The 22,544-nt window shown below is 46.3% G+C and overlaps 2 protein-coding genes across 22 annotated transcripts in view; one reads left to right on the top strand and one right to left on the bottom strand.

The window, feature by feature from the left end:
• The first annotated feature begins 90 nt into the window (after positions 1–90).
• Positions 91–5,399, top strand: LOC144587196 (uncharacterized). The gene has a single exon (XM_078386934.1). It carries the CDS (start codon positions 91–93, stop codon positions 2,410–2,412), a length of 2,322 nt encoding a protein of 773 aa, XP_078243060.1. The 3' UTR covers positions 2,413–5,399.
• A 7,962-nt stretch (positions 5,400–13,361) lies between these two features.
• LOC144587208 (uncharacterized) overlaps positions 13,362–22,544 on the bottom strand; it is a 182,042-nt gene continuing 172,859 nt past the window's right edge. For all 21 annotated transcript variants that reach the window (XM_078387028.1, XM_078387029.1, XM_078387026.1 and 18 more), the window contains one exon: positions 13,362–20,522. In XM_078387028.1, coding sequence (XP_078243154.1) covers positions 18,296–20,248 — 1,953 coding nt within the window. In that variant the 5' untranslated portion in view covers positions 20,249–20,522 and the 3' untranslated portion in view covers positions 13,362–18,295. The remainder of the gene's footprint in view (positions 20,523–22,544) is intronic.

Genomic DNA, 22,544 nt, shown 5'->3' on the forward strand with positions numbered 1-22,544 from the left:
CTTGGGATTTGAACCCCAGGTCGTGAGCACAGTTTTAGCTGCAGTACAGCGTTTTAACCACTGCGCCACGAGGCTCATAAAGACATAAAGATGGAGGACAAAAGAGAATTGAAAATCCAACTGGGCAGGAATGGTTGTCACATGAAAGAACTCACGCAGGGGAGAAACAAAATAAATACATGTCACCTCAGTAGGCATCAAATAACTCATACCAAGGAGAAACTGTATCCATGTATAGAATGTGGAAAGAGCTTCAGTTACAGCAGTGTCCTGAGTAAACATCAAAGAACTCACACTGGGGAGAAACCATATACATGCATGGAATGTGGGAAGAGCTTCAGTCACAGCAGTGTCCTGAGTTCACATCAAAGAACTCACACTGGGGAGAAACCATATACATGCATGGAATGTGGGAAGAGCTTCACTCAGAGCAGTCACCTGAGTTCACATCAAAGAACTCACACTGGGGAGAAACCATATAAATGCATGGAATGTGGGAAGAGCTTCAGTCACGGCAGTGCCCTGAGTTCACATCTAAGAACTCACACTGGGGAGAAACCATATACATGCATGGAATGTGGGAAGAGCTTCAGTCAGAACAGTCACCTGAGTAGACATCAAGGAACTCACATTGGGGAGAAACAATATAAATGCATGGAATGTGGAAAGAGATTCAGTCTGAGCAGTCACCTGAATTCCCATCAAAGAACTCACACTGTGGAGAAACCATATAAATGCATGGAATGTGGGAAGAGCTTCAGTCACAGCAGTGTCCTGAGTTCACATCAAAGAACTCACACTGGGGAGAAACCATATACATGCATGGAATGTGGGAAGAGCTTCAGTCAGAGCAGTCACCTGAGTTCACATCAAAGAACTCACACTGGGGAGAAATCGTATACATGCATGGAATGTGGGAAGAGCTTCAATCATAGCAGTCACCTGAGTAGACATCAAAGAACTCACACTGGGGAGAAACCATATACATGCATGGAATGTGGGAAGAGCTTCAGTCGGAGCAGTCACCTGAGTTCACATCAAAGAACTCACGCTGGGGAGAAACCATATACATTCATGGAATGTGGAAAGAGATTCAGTCTCAGCAGTCACCTGAATTCCCATCAAAGAACTCACACTGGGGAGAAACCATATAAATGCATGGAATGTGGGAAGAGCTTCAGTCACGGCAGTGCCCTGAGTTCACATCTAAGAACTCACACTGGGGAGAAACCATATACATGCATGGAATGTGGGAAGAGCTTCACTCAGAGCAGTCACCTGAGTTCACATCAAAGAACTCACACTGGGGAGAAACCATATACATGCATGGAATGTGGGAAGAGCTTCAGTCACGGCAGTGCCCTGAGTTCACATCTAAGAACTCACACTGGGGAGAAACCATATACATGCATGGAATGTGGGAAGAGCTTCAGTCAGAGCAGTCACCTGAGTAGACATCAAGGAACTCACATTGGGGAGAAACAATATAAATGCATGGAATGTGGAAAGAGATTCAGTCTGAGCAGTCACCTGAATTCCCATCAAAGAACTCACACTGTGGAGAAACCATATAAATGCATGGAATGTGGGAAGAGCTTCAGTCACAGCAGTGTCCTGAGTTTACATCAAAGAACTCACACTGGGGAGAAACCATATACATGCATGGAATGTGGGAAGAGCTTCAGTCAGAGCAGTCACCTGAGTTCACATCAAAGAACCCACACTGGGGAGAAACCATATAAATGCATAGAATGTGGGAAGAGCTTCAGTCAGAGCAGTCACCTGAGTTCACATCAAAGAACCCACACTGGGGAGAAACCATATAAATGCATGGAATGTGGAAAGAGCTTCAGTCACAGCAGTGTCCTGAGTTCACATCAAAGAACTCACACTGGGGAGAAACCATATACATTCATGGAATGTGGGAAGAGCTTCAATCAGAAGGGTAACCTGAATTCCCATCAAAGAACTCATACTAGGGAGAAACCATATAAATGCATGGAATGTGGAAAGAGATTCAGTCTGAGCAGTCACCTGAATTCCCATCAAAGAACTCACACTGGGGAGAAACCATATAAATGCATGGAATGTGGGAAGAGCTTCAGTCACAGCACTGCCCTGAGTTCACATCAAAGAACTCACACTGGGGAGAGACCATATAAATGCATGGAATGTGGGAATAGCTTCAGTCAGAGCAGTTCCCTGAGTTTCCATCAAAGAACTCACACTGGGGAAAAATCATATAAATGCATAGAATGTGGGAAGAGCTTCAGTCAGAGCAGTCACCTGAGTTCACATCAAAGAACCCACACTGGGGAGAAACCATATAAATGCATGGAATGTGGAAAGATCTTTAGTCATACCAGGAGCCTTAGGTCCCATCTAAATATTCACACTGGGGAGAAAGCATAGAAATACACAGAATGTAAACAGAACTTCAGTAGGAGCAGTTACCTTTGTTCATATCAAATCGTATCAATGCATTGAATGTGGAAAGCCTCATTTAGACCTATAGCCTTAGTTATCATTGTCACAATGACCTCTACCTAAAGAGATCAGGTTTGTGGGTCAGGGAGTCACTGTGGGTGCAAAACAACATACTTAGTGCTTGAGGTAGGTGCTTGAGGCCTCCAAAACACGTAGTACAAGCCCCGTGGACAAGTCCGACTTAAAAGAAACCTTTGCTTATTTTCAAAGCAATAACCTATTCACTGAGTGCTTCCTTAGACAGCACAACAGCCTGAGCATGTAGGACCCCTCAGTATTACAGTAGCAATGAGTGACCTTCCCAAATCCTCACTACATGTATGTTTAATCCTGTTCAAAAGACTAGACCTCTGTTGAAGAATTAGATTTGTTTTCATTAAGAAAATAATGTAGTTTCATTAGAATACAGTTGTAACTTTAAGGACATACGCATTAGGCATATCTCACTGTTACAATGATTAAAATAAGTCTACTATTTCTAAGTAAAATAACAAGTAGAACCTAAGTTATCATCTTTGCTCTCTTTATATGTTAGCATCTAGAAAAGCCGGGTGATTTCTTCCTTCTCTTCTCTTTCAAAATGCAAACCTCTCACATTCCACTACATCCACTCTTAGATGAACAACCATTTTTCTACATATCTCTGGTCCATGTTCATGATGCTTCCAAGCTGTTAACCAATTAACTCCAAGTGGGTGTAACATAGTTCACTGTCTACATTTCACAAGAGAAGATCCAAGCCCCGGTGGCTGATCTTTATGCTCTGTTTCATCTTCTTTGGGCCTCCTGGGCCTTCCTTCCTTATCTTTGTGCCAGGCAAAGCAACTCAGCATAACAACCTCATGAGAACATTTCATTGCTTTTCAATTCATCTCACACAAGACCTACGTAACTGACTCCATATTTATATGATGACAAGTTCCAGTTTCCTCCTATTTCCTCACTCTCATCAAAAAACAGATGAGGCACAAACTATACAATCCATGGAATGTGGATTGAGCTTCATGTGGAGAGATAACCTTAGTTGTGTGCATTGTTTTAAAAGAATTAACTTTATGGGATGCAGATTTTTTTTAACCTATAACTTAACACTGCTTTTTAAAAGGTGCTTCAGAGGTGCATTAAAAGTGAAAGCTTTTAGAAAAATCGCAGCTAGGGATATAGTTTACATTGCAGCCCCTTGTTTTGGTACAAAAGCTGCTGATAAGTTAACAAGGCATAAGTAGCTCGTTCAGTTGTGTGCTAGTTTCCACTGGAAGGAATAGACAAGAAAATGCTAAAGTAATGTGAAACCGAGAGAAAAGAGAAAAATGAGTGAATGTTGAGGTCCGTTTGTGTTGTATTTAATTTATAACATTAATTAACAAAGGGATGGGAAAACTTGAGTTAAACCAAGGAGAATAATATACAGTGGTGCCCTGCATAGCTACATTAATCCGTACCGGATTAATCATCACTAAGTGAAATCATCGATAAACAGATCGAAAAAACCCATAGAAACACATTAAACTTAGTTTAATGCGTTCCTATGGGGCCCTAAACTCACCGTTCAGCGAGGATCCTCCATAGCGCTGCCATTTTCGCGCCCTCGGTAAGCGAGGGCAGGGCGCGAAAACGGTTGCGCCGGCCATTTTGGGCACGCAGCGGCCATTTTGTAACTGCCGATCAGCTGTTGAAAAAACATTGCATTGCGACGATCGGTAAGCGAAATGCTTACCGATCGTCGCAATGCGATGTTTAGCCTATCTAAACATCACAATGCGATCACTTTTGCGATCGCAAATGCAATGTCGCTATGTGGATTAGTCGTTAAACGGTGCAGTCGTTAAGCGAGGCACCACTGTATTGTACAATGGAAACTTTTACAGAATTTTATAAAATGAAAAAAAGATGATTTAAGGCTAACTGATGAAAGATTTATTGTTTCCATCAACAACTAGACATTTCTGTGCTATCGTATCGAGAGCATCCTGGTCTCTAAGGGCAGGTATTATTAAAAGAGAGCTGAAATTTTGTTCAGACTGTTGAGTTTTTCAAGCTCCAATCGCTTCAGGACCTGGACTGCACTGGATCAGAGTTGGCCCAATCCTTGGATTTTTCAACATCTGAGCTTCTCAGAGGCTTAGGAAGAGGTTGTTTTGCTGACAGTGAAAAACAAAGGGATATAAATAGAGATCACACGTGCAGACACACTGTTATTAGAAAGGAATGGAGAACCACACAAGATTTGTTTTCAGGGAGTAGAACAACAGACGATGGAACTGATGCAGGGTGAAATTCCTTAGAGAAGAGGAAAGATAACCATGTGGCAGTGACAGCCAGCAATGGATTTTACATACGGCTGGGTGAGAAGAACATGTTCTATGTGTTAACAACCTGCTTTGAACCAAATAATGCTTTTGACTTTGTATATATTTATTTTTAAAGTTTAAATACTTTTGCATGTTTTTCATTGACAATGATAAGGTGTTTTTGCTTTTTATAGTTGTATTCTTAGAAACTTTGAAGTGTCCTGAAGATGTATTCTGTGTCTTTCTACATTTTGAGCTCTGGTGTTTTAATGTCTCTATATTTTTAATTCAAACATGTCTTAAAATTTGCCCATAACCTAAGTTTAAATACCCACATCTTTTTACAAGGTGCAAGGATGTATTTTAAGTATCTTACAGTTTCTGCATGTGTGTGTGTGTTTAGTCGTTTAGTCGTGTCCGACTCTTCGTGACCCCATGGACCAGAGCACGCCAGGCCCTCCTGTCTTCTACTGCCTCCCGGAGTTGTGTCAGGTTCATGTTGGTTGCTTCACAGTAGTTTCTGCATAACGTACAGTTTTTTCCTATTTTTTTGGATTTAGTATATTTTAAGTATGGAACCTAGAAATGATGCCAATAAAAGAACTTGTACAGAATTAAGAAGTTTTGGAATTGCCTGGAATCATTGCAACCATGGAAAGACTTCTTATGAGACATCCAGATGAGTCTTGTGACAGCCTCCTCATACGTCACAAAGGAGGTGCCACGTCACTCTCACACACTCACTCTATTCACGCTGCCACCAACCATTCCCTCAAATGACTCTTCAGACTAAAAATTGATTTTGAAACTAAAAACTTATGTTTATTGGTTACAGCGAAAGGAATGGTAAATCACTTTAATAACTCAAATCATAAGGCAATCAATGTAATAAAGTATCACTCACTCACACACTCTCTCACAGACCCTCACTATATAGCACAGTTCTTCACAATAGGAACAAACCCTAACACCCTAACCGGTCCCTAACCAGTCCCTATCTCAAGCACTCACACGCATTCACGACCCTTATATACATTGGCTCCACCCCTTATGTCCCACCTTCCGTCACGCTATTGGCAGATGACATGCTGCTACAGCAATGACGGACAGGTGGCTTCCCAGCTACCATAACAAGTCTCGTCATGGATTGTCTTTGTGAGGGAGAAGGTCAGGATGAACTCATGCTGACTGGAGTGCCGTCCTTTCCTGAGGAGAGGATGGAGAAGCTCATAAAGCCCCAGAGAAAGAACATATGACCCATCAGAAAAGCGGCAGCTCCATGGAGAGAACGGGATGAGATATCAGATGAGAAGGGTCACAGAGAAATTCGTGTCAGCTTCTAGTTATGACTGCTTTTTTTCCTAGGTGTTTTATGGTGGCTGCTTTATAATCAGCGGTTCTTAGAGGTCTTCAGCCAGTCCCTTCAACACTCTTGGATGCAGTTCAACAAGCTGACATGCGGGACAAATGCAGATGTGTTGGAAACATTCTTAGCTACCTGGGTCTGCCAATAACCTTTAATTAGATCAATTTTGCTGATATATTGGGCATTTGCCAGGGTCTCCATGGAGATATCCATCCATGGCATAGAGCAGTGACAGTGAACTTTTTTGGTCCAGAGTGCCCAAAATGGGTAAAAAGAAAAAACCCAGCGGGTAGCAAGCAGTGGTAGCAGAAGTGGATCAGGGTATAACATTGTTTGAGGACAACACTACATGCATACAGATGGCAACCACAGGAAAATATGAGAAGCAGAAGCAAAGACATTGATATAAAATAGCACAATGTTAGAGAGGCAGTAAAAGAAAAACGAATTCAACTGCAGTATTGTGAAACAGAAAATAATGTGGCAGACATTCTAACTGAACTACTGAATGTGCAAAGACAGAACTAACTGAAGAGTTGGGAATACGTTCTGCTCAGGTGTAAATTAGGAGGGGTGTCAAGGATAATTTCCATACTGAGCCTATGGTAATCAGCACCCATATTTTACAAGTGTGCAAAATGCTGAACCATGCAGTCTGGGATCATGCGATCCGACAGGTCACAGTGGAGAGTTCGGACTAAACACAATCCACCTGGAGTAGGAACTGGCAAGCCACTCCACTATTCCGGCCGCCTACCTTTTTCCAAGCGACTGGGGGGTGAACGAAGAGTTTTTCCCAGAGGGGGGATCTCAACCCTATCTGAATATCCCCCACGCAAAGGAGGAGAGCACAGGGAGGGGGGGAAAGAAGGGGGAAGCCCTCCCCTTGCAAGCCAGATCCCGCCGTGCAAACCAAGGTAGAAACTGATTTGTGATCCGGATTGCCCGGAGGAGACCCCCCTCCCCTCCCCTCTCCTTGGGGAGTCCCTTATTCGGCTCTTCCCCCCGCCTCCCCAAGGAAGGGCAGCCAGAGTGAAGCAAGCGGGAAACTCACGAGGAGTCCTCCTTGGAAGAGAGTCCACCTGTGACCATAGAGGTGGTGAGGGAAAGAGGGGCCAGGAGCAGATTCCCTCTTTCAGTTCCTGTTTGGAAAGCCCCATGGCGGGAGGGGAGAAGGAGGGGAAGGGAAAGACCGGGATGGGCTTTGGGTGGGACCCTGAGATTTAGGGGGGGCGAAGAGCAGGATCCCCCTCTCAGGGACAGAGCAGCCCCCCTTCCCAAGGGGGAACCCGAGGCTGCCTCTGCCTGGGAGGTGGGGAGGGATCATCGAGCACCTCCTGCTTGGCTGCCCCCCACAGATCTCTCTAGGGCCTTTTCAGGAGGAGGAAGGGGGTGGGCTGTGGAGGCCCCCCGCCCTCCGAGGCCTTTCCTGCCTATGAGGTCGACCTCCTTCTGGGGTCATGGGGGCTCTTGAAGGGGGGGTATCTCGTCGTTGTGTGTCTGCTCCAAGTGGAGCCGATTTAGATTCAGCGTTGTTTCTATTGTCAGAATTTAGAAGAGGGGAGTGATACCTGCATATAGCAGAAATTAAGTTTCATTCCTGGTCTAGGGAGTAGAAAATTTTATTCTATATATTACATTGTTACATTCTATACATTACATTGTTAGACACTTTCCTATTCTTTTGGTATTTGTCTTAAGTCAAAAGGGAGCGTGTCCCTTAAGTCAAAGGTTTCCCACTATTTATTTAAAATATGTTTACCCCGCCTTCCTCCTTAAAAAGGACCCAAGGCAGTTTAGGTACATCATTAAAAGGCAACATTCAAAAGTGAGAAACAGCAAGACTTCACACCTTAAAATGAATCAAACCAAAACCACACGAGGGCTGGACCGGACCCTCTGTTCTCACAGAAGCCTTCGTTATTTTTGGTCCCTTCGAGGACCCCAACGCAGGGGGGGGCGTCTCCAAAAGGTCTCCTCGGCCTCTGTGGCCCCTCCCTGGGCCAAGGGCCTTGTGTGTCTTGGGGTTGCCCACCCAGGGCGGGCCGAGTTCAGGTCTCAGGACTTTTCTCGCCTGCTGTCTTCCAACCCCCCAACCTCCCTTAGGCTTCGCTCTTCCCTTGGAGCCCACTGCCAACTTCACAGAGCCTTGCAGGTGTAGCAACTGAGAGTGGGTCGGGGATGGGGGTCTGGGTGTCAGGGCAGCCCCTGCTGGAAAGCAAAGCGTTTTGTGATTCCCTTGGTCTGGAAGGGACCCTTCGGAGCCATTCACTCTGCAAAAGACCTGCCAGGAGAGGGAAACCCTGCAGATCCAGAGGGGCTGCGTCGCCTTAATATCCGGTCCTTCTCTCCTCCTGCCCTCCCTGTGGAAGGACAGGAGCCTCTTCCCAAAGCCCCTTCTTTCCTCCACCCTACGGAGGGCTGCGAAGGGGAGGCAGGAGGGCGAATCCCTAGGAGGAAGAAGGAGGATCCAGGGGGGCAGGTCTTTTGCACAGCCGATGGCCCTGAATGGCGCCTCCAGGACCCAAAGACCAGACCCGTTTTGGCCCTGCGGGAAGAAGGACGTCCAAAGGGGAGACCCTTTCCTGGGGAGACTGATCTCCCTTTCAGCCCCCCCCAACATAGGAAAGATCCCATGGAGGGAAGTCCACCCCATTTCTCTCTCTCTCTCCCACCTCCTCCCCCAGGCCTGTCTCTGATCCTGGCCCCCTTCCTTGGCCCCCACTTTAACCAAGCGATTCGGGGGGGGCGAGGAGTGTTTCCCGGCTGGGGGGGATCTCAACCCTATCTGAATATCGTCCCCACAAGGAGGAGAGCGGAGGGAGGGGGGGAAGAAGAAGGCAGAAGCCCCCCCCCTTGCAAGCCGGAGCCTGCCGTGCTAACCACCCGGATTGCCCGGAGGAGGCACCCCTCCCCTCCCCTCTCCTTGGGGAGTCCCTTATCCGGCTCTTCCCCCCCCCCCCGCCTCCCCAAGGAGTGAAGCAAGGAGGAAACTCACGAGAGGAGTCCTCCTTCTTTGGGAAGAGCGTCCGCCTGAGACCATAGAGGTGGCGGGGGAGGGAAGGAGGGGCCAGGAGGAGAGAGAGATTCCCTCTTCCGGTTCCTGTTTGGAAAGCGCCGCGGGGGCAGGGCGGAGGGAAGGAGGGGGAGGGAGAAGAAGGGAAAGACGGGGGGGGCGTTCAGGAGGGACCCCCACATTTAGGTGGGGCGAAGGGCAGGACCCCCCTCTCAGGGACGCAGCAGCCCCCCCTTCTGCCTGGGTGGGGGCGGGGAGGGATCGCCGGGAAAGGCAAAGGATCCAATGAGTTCCAAGTTCGACAACAAGGGGGCGCAAGGGGGGCTGTGCGGGCTGGAGGGGGGAGATCACGTGACCCTCGCTTCTACGCCCGACTCGGAGGAGGGAGACAAGAGGGGGGGAACCTAGAGCTACGAAAGAGGAAGAGAGAGACGCGCCACTGCTCGGAGCTCCTCCTCGAGAGTTAATTTCTCTCCCCCTGAAAAGACGAAAAGGGGGGAAGGGGGCTGCCATCTTCCTTATTACCCCCCCCCAAAGACAACCCCCCTTTCTTTTCTGTGGGGTTCCTCCCCTCCCCTCCGCCCCCTTCCCTCCATTCATGACACCGTTTGGGTTGGAGGGGGGAACCTTTTAGGCATCCTTCAGTCTCGAAAGACTATGGTAGCGTGCTCTGTATGGAGGACTTGGAACAGCATCTAGTGTGGCTGAGGAGGCCGATTCGAGAGTGACCATCCCCTCCACACTGAAGACAAATCCAAGCTGTCCCCTGTCCAGCTCCCTGGTTTTGCTGCTTTTGTGACTGCCTCTTTGCCTCGGCCTGCTGGACAAGGGTCTCTTCAAATTGGGAGAGGCCATGATGCACTGCCTGCCTCTAGGCTGAACGCTCAGATGTCAGGGTTTCCCATCTGTTGAGGTCCATTCCTAAGGCCTTCAGATCTCGCTTGCAGATATCCTTGTATCGCAGCCGTGGTCTCTCTCTGGGGCAATTTCGCTGCACTAATTCTCCATACAGGAGATCCTTTGGAATCCGACCATCAGCCATTCTCACGACGTGCCCGAGCCAACGTAGACGTTGCTGTTTCAGTAATGTGTACATGCTGAAAATTCCGACTCATTCTAGGACTACTCTGTTTGGAACTTTGTCCTGCCAGGTGATACCAAAAATCCGTCAGAGGCAACGCATATGGAAGGTGTTCAGCTTCCTCTCCTGCCGTGCACAAATGGTCCAGGACTCACTACAGTACAGGAGTGTGCTCAGGACACAGGCTCTATAGACCTGGATCTTCGTATGTGTCGTCAGCTTCTTATTGAGCCATACTCTCTTTGTGAGTCTAGAGAACATGGTGGCTGCTTTCCCAATGCGTTTATCCAGCTCGACATCCAGAGACAGGGTGTCAGAGATGGTTGAGCCAAGGTACACAAAGTCATGAACAACTTCCAATTCTTGTGTGGAGATGGTAATAGAGGGAGGTGAGTCCACGCCCTGGCCCATGACTTGTGTTTTCTTCAGGCTGATTGTTAGTCCAAAGTCTTGGCAGGCCTTGCTAAAACGATTCATGAGTTGTTGGAGGTCTTCGGCAGATCATCGGTGAAGAGGAAGTCCTACATGCATTTCAGCTGAACTTTGGTCTTTGCTCTCAATCTAGAGAGATTAAAGAGATTTCCGTCTGATCTAGTCCGGAGATAGACGCCCTCGGTTGCAGTTCCAAAGGCCTGCTTCAGCATGACAGCAAAAAAGATCCCAAAAAGTGTTGGTGCGAGGACACAGCCCTGTTTCACTTCGCTTCGGATGTCAAAGGGGTCTGATGTTGAGCCGTCAAAAACTACAGTGCCCTTCATTCCCTCATGGAAAGATCTGATGATGTTGAGGAGACGAGGTGGACCTAGAGCTACGAAAAAAGAGGAGAGAAGGAGCGCCTCTCCTCTTTTTTGTGCCTTTCTCCAAACCGGAAACGGCAGGAGGCCCCGTCTGTCTCCTCCCGTCTCTATGGTCTCTTGAGGCGGGGGGGGGGCAGAGGGGGCGCGTGCAAAAGGAGCCTCCTCGGGAGTCTTCTTCTCCTTTCCCCCCATTTTCCTGGACGGACCCAAATTGCCATCCTTTCCTTCAGACTCTCCTTGTTGGGGATCTTGGGGGTGGGGAGCGATCCCCCCATGTTTCTCTCCCAGGCTGGAATCTCCTCCTTCACCCCCCCCACACACTTTCTCTGCCTCAGCCCCCCTTTTCTGCCCCCCTCCGCCCCCCACCTTCCTCTTCCTCCCCTTCCTTCAGGGAATCGCAGCTTTTTTGGGGAACCCCAGGACCAAGAAGGAAAATCGGTCAGAGGGGGGGTCTTCAAACACGTGGGGGGGTGACAGGAGAAGGAAGGAAATCTTGAAAGCTAGAAAGATCTGAAGAAGGAAGGTGTGTGTGCGGGGGGGTCAGCTGGGAGGGTGGGGGCCGGTCACAGATTCCCCCCCCTCTCTCTCTCTCACACACACACACACACACACATACACACACAGAGTCCTTTTCAGATGGTTGAGGAGGTTTTCCTTCTGTGGCTCTTCTAGAGAGGATCCAGGAGGGAGGAGAGCCAAAAAAAATAAAATAATATCTGTTTCCTTAGGGGCCCCCTTTTATTTCTTCCTACCAAAGAGGAGCAGCCTCTGAAGCAAGGAGGAGTAGAAAATAGAGAGTGGTGCAGAAAGAGGAAAAGGAAGAAGAAGGATTGATTGTGGAGTCACATAATGAGAAGGAATTAATGGAGAAAGGAGTAAAGGTGGAAGTCTGCTTGATAGATGAAGGAAAGGGAAAGGAATGGGAGAAGTTAACCTTATCTCCTCCCTGGTTGCTAGGAAGAAGGCTGAAGAGAAGGGTGTCTTTCAGAGCATGAGGATGTGTGGCCTTCCAGATGGCTTTGAAATCCCACACCCGCTATGCCAACATTAAATACATAAAGGTTTTTTGCCCAAAAATTTGCTAATAGAGGACTGTAGAGCAACTGCTGGAGTGTCTAAGCAGGAAGATTGTATTTTTAAAGAAATAGATTTTTGTGCAAGATGGCAGCCTGATAATACCAGCTGCTGTATTGTAACTTTGTTGGTGATATAATATTTTTATTTTTTAACATGACTGTTTCTTGGTTCACTAAGAGACATTTATTGGCAGCTATTGTAATACAATTGTATTGTGGGTTTAATCTGGAACGATTCTCCTCCTCTGTCCTCTTTTTTGTCTTTCTATGTCCTCCTTTTGGTATGCATGTATCTGGCAACCCTACCTCAGTGTCCGTTCCTCTGGGTGAGCTCAGAGGGAAAAAGGAAGCCGAAGCAGGGACGGGCGAGAGGGGGGTCCCTGCCAGTCAGGAGAATCCTGGAGAATGGGAAGGAGGATCCAGATCGGAAAATGCAAAATCAAAGAGTAAAAGCACTCTTGTGGGTCATTGTGGAAGGTGTGGAATCTCCCAGGGGTCCTCTAACCCACTGGGGAAAAAAAATATGAAGCTTTTCTCCAAGTGAAGTCAAACGAAGGCCTGAGAACTGCCCAAATCTGCAGAAGTAAAAAGTACGTGAGAAAAAGAAGGGAAACAAAATGCCCCTGTGTGTCCGTGGGAATATGAGTGTGGAGGGAGAGACGTTTTGGTTCCCCGTCCATCATCCCTTTGAAATGGGTGAGCATCATCTTCTCAGGGTACCCTCTCTGAGCCTGGCACCATGGAAAGGTATCATCCACCTTGTCACCTCCCCAGACTCTTCCCTTCTCCCGCTTCTCTTTCTTTCTCACTCCTTCCCACCAACAGAAGTCCCGGCTGGAAGGAATCCTGGACCCCTTTTTTGCCCTCCATGGCCCTCCCCTGGTGGAAGAGCTCAGTCCCAGTGTGGCCTCCTGTCAGCCCCCACTGCCTCCCCTATGGGTCAAGAGGCCCTCTTGCCCCCCTCTCAAGGTGGCTGCAGACCCAAGGAAGATCCTGCAGGGCCTCCAAGAGCCTCCCTGGCAAAGGATGCAAAGGATGGGGGGGCTTGCCAGGGAGCTTCTGAGGGGCTTTGTCATGTCCAGATCCCCCCCCAAACACACACAGATGAGATTTCCCCCCCAAGAGCCTCCACGACCCTGTGAAGATTCCGGCCACAGAGACTGGCGAAATGTTAGGAAGAACAACCTTCAGAACACGGCCAAAGAGCCCGAAAAACCCACAACAACCATTAGATCCCAGGCATGAAAGCCTTTGCGAATACACTAAATTTTGTATTCATTATAATTTTGTTTTTGTCCAGGTATTCCACAATTCTGTTAATTCAACATTTCAAACCTGGACGGGAGCACGAGAAGATAACAATATTGTCCACATAAAGCAATAATGGAACAATTTTGGTGGATGACCCTCCACACTGGCTAGGAAGGGGGCTGGGTCATTCGTAAATAGATTTAATATGGAGGGAGCAAGAATACAGACTTGCTTCACTCCCTTGTTGGTTGGAAACTGATTAGTTAACTCATCTTTCCAAGAGGCACAAACTTGGTATATTTCTACTGTGGCCTTACCTTTCCTGAAACCAGCTTGCTCAGTCAGGGCTAAGCAATGTCTGATGATTGATCCAGTTTAATTAGTAGTTGTTTTGCATAGAGTTTCCCAATTACCTTTAATAAACTGATTGGTATGAAGTTTCCTGGGAGGTGCAGGTCCCCTTTTTTTCAATGGGGGCAAGAATTGCACTGGTCCAGAATTGGGGCAAGGCCCCAATACTATCTATAGCTGTCAAAAGAAAAGACCACCAGTCTGCTTCGCATTTGAATAAATCCGGTGGGATAGCATCAGGGCTGGATGCTTTGCCAGCTGGTAATTGAGTAATTAGATCTTTGTTCTTCTATGATTTTTTGTTGTTTAGTCATTAAGTTGTGTCCGACTCTTTGTGACCCTATAGACCAGAGCACGCCAGGCCCTCCTCTCATCCACTGCCTCCTGGAGTCGGGTCAAATTCATGTTGGTCGCTTCGATGACACACTCCAACCATATCCTCCTCTGTCATCGCCTTCTCCTCTTGCCTTCACACTTTCCCAACATCAGGGTCTTTTCCAGGGAGTCCTCTCTTCAGCTTGATTTGATCCTCACTAGACGTTCTAGCCTATCTAGTATTACGATCACACGCAGTTACCAGAGTGCTGATTGTGATACTGATCATTCCCTGGTATGTAGCAGAATAAAACTGCAAACAAAGAGATTGTATCACACTAAAAAGGAAGGAAGGCCACGTATAGATATCAACAAGATTCACAATCAAAGAAAAGTGGAGGAATTTGCCCAAGCGCTTCAGGAAACCCTTCCAGGCCCGGCTGATGCGAATGCACCTGAACGATGGGAACACTTCAAGAACGCTGTTTATAACACTGCCCTGTCCACATTTGGCAAGAAGACCAAAAAGATGGCTGACTGGTTCGAAGCCCATTTGGAGGAGCTGATTCCAGCCATCGAGGATAAGAGGAGAGCTCTAGCAGCATACAAAGCCTGTCCTAGCGAGTACAACTTGCAGGCTCTTCGAGCTGCTCGTAGCCAAGTCCAACAGACTGCCAGGAGATGTTCCAATGATTATTGGCTTCAGCTCTGCTCTCAGATACAGATAGCAGCGGACACAGGTAACATCAAGGGAATGTATGACGGTATCAAGCAGGCTTTAGGTCCAATACAGAAGAAATCTGCTCCCTTGAAGTCTACTACAGGCGTGATCATCCAGGACGGGGCACAGCAGATGGAACGCTGGGTACAGCACTACTCTGAGCTATATTCCAGAGAGAATGTAGTAACCGAAGAAGCATTAAATAACATTGAGTGCCTGCCTCTCTTGGAAGAGCTGGACAGTGAACTAACTTTAGCAGAAGTAAAAGCGGCCTTGGATTCCCTTGCCTCTGGCAAGGCACCTGGAAAGGACAACATCCCCGTTGAAGTTTTGAAGTGCTGTAAAGAGATCATCACCACTGAGCTGTATGAACTCTTTTGTCTTTGCTGGAGAGAAGGTGGAGTACCACAGGACATGAAGGATGCAAACATCATCACATTGTATAAGAACAAAGGCGACAGGGGTGACTGCAATAACTACCGTGGTATCTCTCTTCTCAGCGTGGTAGGGAAGCTGCTGGCCCGTGTTGTGCTGAAGAGACTTCAGGTGCTTGCAGACAGAGTGTATCCAGAATCACAGTGTGGTTTTCGAGCTAATAGATCCACCACCGACATGATATTTTCCCTCAGACAGTTGCACGAGAAATGCAGGGAACAACAACAGCCACTCTTTGTGGCCTTCATAGATCTCACAAAGGCCTTTGACTTGGTTAGCAGGGATGGACTTTTTAAAATACTTCCCAAGATTGGATGTCCACCTCAGCTCCTTAATATCATCAGGTCCTTTCATGAGGAAATGAAGGGCACTGTAGCTTTTGATGGCTCAACATCAGATCCCTTTGACATCCGAAGCGGAGTAAAACAAGGCTGTGTCCTTGCGCCGACCCTGTTTGGGATCTTCTTTGCTGTCATGCTGAAGCAGGCCTTTGGAACTGCAACAGAAGGTGTCTATCTCCGGACTAGATCAGATGGAAAGCTCTTTAATCTCACTAGATTGAGAGCGAAGACCAAAGTCCAACTGAAATGCATGCGGGACTACCTCTTTGCTGATGATGCAGCCATTGTTGCCCACTCTGCTGAAGACCTCCAACAACTCATAAATCATTTTAGCAAGGCCTGCCAAGACTTTGGACTAACTATCAGCCTGAAGAAAACACAAGTCATGTGCCAGGGCGTGGACTCACCTCCCTCTATTACTATCTCCATGCAAGAACTGGAGGTTGTTCATGAATTTGTGTACCTTGGCTCAACAATCTGACACTCTCTCCCTAGATGTCGAGCTGGATAAACGCATTGGGAAAGCAGCTACCATGTTCTCTAGACTCACAAAGAGAGTATGGCTTAATAAGAAGTTGATGGCATACACCAAAATACAGGTCTATAGAGCCTGTGTCCTGAGCACACTCCTATACTGCAGCGAGTCCTGGACCCTTTGTGCACGGCAGGAGAGAAAGCTGAACACCTTCTCCGACACATTTTTGGTATCACCTGGCAGGACAAAGTTCCAAATAGAGTAGTCCTAGAACGAGATGGAATTTTCAGCATGTATACAATATTGAAACAGCGCCGTCTACGTTGGCTTGGGCACCTTGTGAGAATGGCTGATGGTCGGATTCCAAAAGATCTCCTGTATGGAGAATTAGTGAAGGGAAGCCGCCCCCGAGGGAGACCACAGCTGTGTTACAAGGACATCTGCAAGCGGGATCTGAAGGCCTTAGGAATGGACCTCAACAGATGGGAAACCTGGACGTCTGAGCGTTCAGCCTGGAGGCAGGCGGTGCATCATGGCCTCTCCCAATTTGAAGAGACACTTGTACAGCAGACCAAGGCAAAGAGGCAGTCCCGAAACAAGCAAAACCAGGGAGCTGGACAGGGGACAAATTGGATTTGTCTCCAGTGTGGAAGGTATTGTCACTCTCGAATTGGCCTTCTCAGCCACACAAGACACTGTTCCAAGACCTCCATACAGAGCACGATACCATAGTCTCTCGAGACTGAAGGATGCCTACACTATCTCTTCTTATGAGATGACAAAGTATTAGAGCCTCAACTTCAGGATCTGTCCTTCCAGTGAGCACTCAGGGTTGATTTCTTTCAAAATAGAGGGGAGTACTTCTACCACATTACACCGTGATTGGATGACAGTGTGGGAGACGAAGAAGACAGGAGGAGCCTAGAAGATAGAAAAATGGACTTTTGCCATGTGCAGTGTTCCATCTTTTTCCTTTTTTCCCTTTGTTGGAACCAGAGATTTTTCTAGGTCTTTTTTCCTGCTGCCCTGTGCCAGGCAAAAGACTTGGGAAGATGTAGAGAGTTCAAGAAAGAGGAGGAGGTTTTTTTTATGCCTTTTAACTACCCCAAGGAAGCTTTTAGACATTTTTAGAGCTTTTGTAATCTAAAGGGAATTAGTTGCCTTAGTTGTAATTTTAACAATCCTTGGAAATGCTTTATTGCCATGCTTTTGCATCAAACTGACTTTATTCTGTAAATCTATATTTTTTCAATAAAAAGATCAATTATAAAATCTTTTGGTCTCTTGAACAGTGAAGCCTGTTGCACCCATTCGCAGAGGGAGAGGCAAGGCCACAATAAGCTACTGAGCCCTACCTAATTGAGCCAAGTAGATTATAGGACTACAAAGCTCATGTGTAACTTCTTGCTGAAATTTATTAAGTGTAAGCAAGTATCTTTTTAGGGCAGACTTATAAGAAGGAGTTTGTTGTACGCCCTGGCCTTTGACTGTGTAGACCACAGCAAACTTTGGCAAATCCTTAAAGAAAGGGGAGCGCCTGACCACCTTTTCTATCTCCGGAGAAACCTATACATGGGAAAGGAAGCAACAGTTAGAACAGAATATGGAAACACTGATTGGTTCAAAATTGGGAAGGGAGTACAACAAGGCTGTATATTGTCTCCCTGCTAATTAAACTTATATGCAGAATACATCATGCGAAAGGCCGGACTGGAGGAATCCAAATCCAGAATTAATATTGCCGGAAGAAATGTCAACAACCTCATATATGCAGATGATACCACTCTCATGGCAGAAAGTGAGGAGAAATAAAAGAACCTCTTAATGAGGGTGAAACGGGAGAGCGCCAAAAACAGTCTGAAGCTCAACATCAAAGAAACTAGGATCATGGCCACTGGTCCCATGACCTCCTGGCAAATAGAAGGGGATGACATGGAGGCAGTGACAAATTGTTCTTTCATGGGCTCCATGATCACTGCAGATGGTGACAGCAGCCACAAAATTAAAAGACACCTGCTTCTTGGGAAGAAAGCGATGATAAACCTGGACATCATCTTAAAAAGAAGAGACATCACCTTGCCAGCAAAAATCCACATAGTCAAACTATTTTTTTTTCAGTAGTGTTTTATGCAAGTGAGAGCTGGTCCATTAAGAATGCTGACCGCTGAAGAATTAATGCTTTTGAATTGTGGTGCTGGAGGAGGCTCTTGAGAGTCCCGTGGACTGCAAGGAGAACATGCCTATCCATTCTAAAGGAAAATCAACCCTGAGAGCTCACTGGAAGGACAGATCCTATAGCTCCCCAGTGTGGGTCCTTTGATGTAACCTAAGGGCATCACTGCGACTAAAGCTCTTTCCGCATTCCATGCATTTATGTGGTTTCTCCCCAGTGTGGGTCCTTTGATGTAACCTAAGCTGACCACTCTGAATAAAGCTCTTTCCACATTCCATGCATTTATGTGGTTTCTCCCCAGTGTGGGTCCTTTGATGTAATATAAGGGAACCATTGCAACTAAAACTCTTTCCACATTCTATGCATTTATGTGGTTTCTCTCCAGTGTGGATCCTTTGATGTAACCTAAGATCACCACTGTGAGTAAAGCTCTTTCCACATTCCATGCATTTATGTGGTTTCTCCCCAGTGTGGGTCCTTTGATGTGATCTAAGATGACCACTGCGACTAAAGCTCTTTCCACATTCCATGCATTTATGTGGTTTCTCTCCAGTGTGGATCCTTTGATGTAACCTAAGTTCACCACTGTGAGTAAAGCTCTTTCCACATTCTATGCATTCATGTGGTTTCTCCCCAGTGTGGGTCCTTTGATGTAATCTAATGGCATCACTGTGTCTAAAGCTCTTTCCACATTCCATGCAATGATGTGGTTTCTCCCCAGTGTGGATCCTTTGATGGATCCTAAGGTTACTACTGTGACTAAAGCTCTTTCCACATTCTATGCATTTATGTGGTTTCTCCCCAGTGTGGGTCCTTTGATGTGACCTAAGATGACCACTGCGACTAAAACTCTTTCCGCATTCCATGCATTTATGTGGTTTCTCCCCAGTGTGGGTCCTTTGATGTACCCTAAGCTGACCACTCTGAATAAAGCTCTTTCCACATTCTATGCATTTATGTGGTTTCTCCCCAGTGTGGGTCCTTTGATGTGACCTAAGATGACCACTGCGACTAAAGCTCTTTCCACATTCTATGCATTTATGTGGTTTCTCCCCAGTGTGGGTCCTTTGATGTAATATAAGGGAACCATTGCAACTAAAACTCTTTCCACATTCTATGCATTTATGTGGTTTCTCCCCAGTGTGGGTCCTTTGATGTGACCTAAGATGACCACTGCGACTAAAGCTCTTTCCACATTCCATGCATTTATGTGGTTTCTCTCCAGTGTGGATCCTTTGATGTAACCTAAGTTCACCACTGTGAGTAAAGCTCTTTCCACATTCTATGCATTTATGTGGTTTCTCCCCAGTGTGGGTCCTTTGATGTAATCTAATGGCATCACTGTGTCTAAAGCTCTTTCCACATTCCATGCAATGATGTGGTTTCTCCCCAGTGTGGATCCTTTGATGGATCCTAAGGTTACTACTGTGACTAAAGCTCTTTCCACATTCCATGCATTTATGTGGTTTCTCCCCAGTGTGGGTCCTTTGATGTATCCTAAGCTGACCACTCTCACGAAAGCTCTTTCCACATTCCATGCATTTATGTGGTTTCTCCCCAGTGTGGGTCCTTTGATGTAATCTAAGTGCATCACTCCGACTAAAACTCTTTCCACATTCTATGCATTTATGTGGTTTCTCCCCAGTGTGGGTCCTTTGATGTGACCTAAGATGTCCACTGCGACTAAAGCTCTTTCCACATTCTATGCATTTATGTGGTTTCTCCCCAGTGTGGGTCCTTTGATGTAACCTAAGGGCACTACTATGACTAAAGCTCGTTCCACATTCCATGCATTTATGTGGCTTCTCCCCAGTGTGGGTCCTTTGATGTACCCTAAGGGCACCACTATGACTAAAGCTCGTTCCACATTCCATGCATTTATGTGGCTTCTCCCCAGTGTGGGTCCTTTGATGTGCCCTAAGCTGACCACTCTGACTAAAGCTTTTTTCACATTCCATGCATTTATGTGGTTTCTCCCCAGTGTGAGTCCTTTGACGTAACCTAAGATCACCACTGTGACGTTGATGTGACCTAAGTTGACCATTTTCACTGAAGCTTTTTTGACACGCCATGCATTTATATGGTTTCTTCCCTGTGTGAGTTCTTCGATGTGAACGCAGATTTCTTCTTCTGCTGAAACTCTTTTCACATTCAGTGTTTTTGTATGATTTCTCCCCAGGGTGAGTTCTTTAAACTGAACAAGCGGCACTGGTCTGAAGCTATTTCCACAGCCCTTTCTCCTCTAGTTCATGGGTTTTTCCAAGCTTTTCTTCCCGGCTTCACACTTGACTCTTTTCAGGGCCAGAAGAAGCGGCTCTGTATAATTCTGGCCATCATATTTGTTACCTGATAGAGAAAAAAGAAGATGTCTTGACAATGTCACACAGAGCAGAATGTAACTGGAGGTCAAACCAAAGAGTTTGCTCTCTCTTTGACCCCTTTGAAAGGCATATATTTCTTGAAGGCTTTACAGGCAACATATGAAAAATTAGCCGTATTGTGCAAATAGCATGGACTCCCCTTGCCTGAACTGATACTTCCAAAGGGACAGGGATGGGAAAATATAGTTGATTAATATTAACCACTATCTGAAATAATATTAGTCATCGGCCATCAAGTCAATTCTGACTGATGGCAACCCTTTTTTCAGGGGTTTCTGGGTAGAGAATACTCAAAAGTCATTCCCCATTCCTTGCTTCTGGGACCGTGCAGTTTCCCAAAGGCCACACAGGCTGACTTTACTCGTCGGAGACGCAGTGGGGAATCTCTGGTTCTGCAACTGGATATTTAAGCCACAGAGCTATCCAGCCAGCTTAAAAATACAAGGAGAGACTTTGATTAGAATTGAGGGTTTGATTAGACTATTTCCTCCACTGTACAGTACTTAATGTAAAGGCATTGCAAGTCCACAAATGTATTGAAAATGGTGATCCCTTGAAACGAGAAAGGGAAGGAAGACTTCAAGAACCTGGATTAATAAAAAGCCACTGTTGGCTCACATTTAGCTTGCGATCTACATCAATTCTAACATTCCTCTCACTCGTACTTTTGCTGAGCGATGTATCCCCCATCTTTTAACTGTGCAATTGGTTTCTTTTTCCAAGGTGCAGGACTTTGCACTTGACCGTGACCAGGTAGGATCTTGCGAAAAAGAGGGGGGAAATGGTTTAAATCTTGATAAATAAAGATAAATGCTAATGGCTGAAGAGGAAGATAATTTAAACCCTACAAAGGATGAAAGAAGATATAATATTACAATATATAATATATATTGTAATATGATATATGATATATATGAAAGTATAATATTACAACCTCTTCATGGATTGCTGCCTTATTGTGGCAAAGGGACTTGAGTAATTCAGAGAAGCTATGGACTATGCCGTGCAGGGACACCCAAGACAGACAGGTCATAGTGGGGAGTTCCGACTAAACGCAATCCACCTGGAGTAGGAACTGGCAATGCCACTCCAGTATCATTGCCAAGAACACCCCGTGAACAGAATCAAAAGGCTAAAATATATGACGTTAGAAGATGGGTCCCTCAGGTCGGAAGGCGTCCAACATGCTACTGAGGAAGAGCGGAGGACAAGTACAAGTAGCTCCAGAGCTAATGAAGTGGTTGGGCCAAAGTCGAAAGGACGCTCAACTGTGGACGGGCCTGGAAGGGTAAGGAAAGTCCGATGCTGCAAAGAAGAATACTGCTTAGGAACGTGGAATGTAAGATCTATGAACCTTGGGAAGCTGGAGGTGGTCAAACAGGAGATGGCAAGAATAAACATTGACATCCTGGGCGTCAGTGAACTAAAATGGACAGGAATGGGTGAATTCAATTCAGATGATTATCATATCTACTATTGTGGGCAAGAATGCCGTAGAAGAAATGGAGTAGCCCTTGTAACAGCCTCCTCATGAGTCACAAAGGCACTATTACGTCACACTCACTCACTCTTAATTCACGCTGCCACCAACCATTCCCTCAAATAATACTTCAGGCTAATGTATGATTTTAAAATAAAAGAACAAAGGGAATAGTAAATCACTTGAATAAAATAATAATAAGGCAATCACTGTAAGACTCACACACACTCTCTCACAGACCCTCACTAGATAGCACAGTTCTTACTTCACAATATCTTCAAGCCCTAACCTTCCTAGCATAACCCTATCTGGTCCCTATCTCGTCCCTATCTAAAGCACTCACACCATTCACTCCCCTTATATACACTAGCTCCACCCCTTAAGTCCCACCTTCCGTCACGCTATTGGCAGATGACATACAGCTTCAGCAGTGACGGACAGGTGATGTCAACGTTACTGTAACAGCCCTCATAGTCAACAAGAGTGGGAAAAGCTGTAATGGGATAC

This window comes from Pogona vitticeps, chromosome 2, assembly GCF_051106095.1.
Source record: "Pogona vitticeps strain Pit_001003342236 chromosome 2, PviZW2.1, whole genome shotgun sequence".
NCBI lineage: Eukaryota > Metazoa > Chordata > Lepidosauria > Squamata > Agamidae > Pogona > Pogona vitticeps.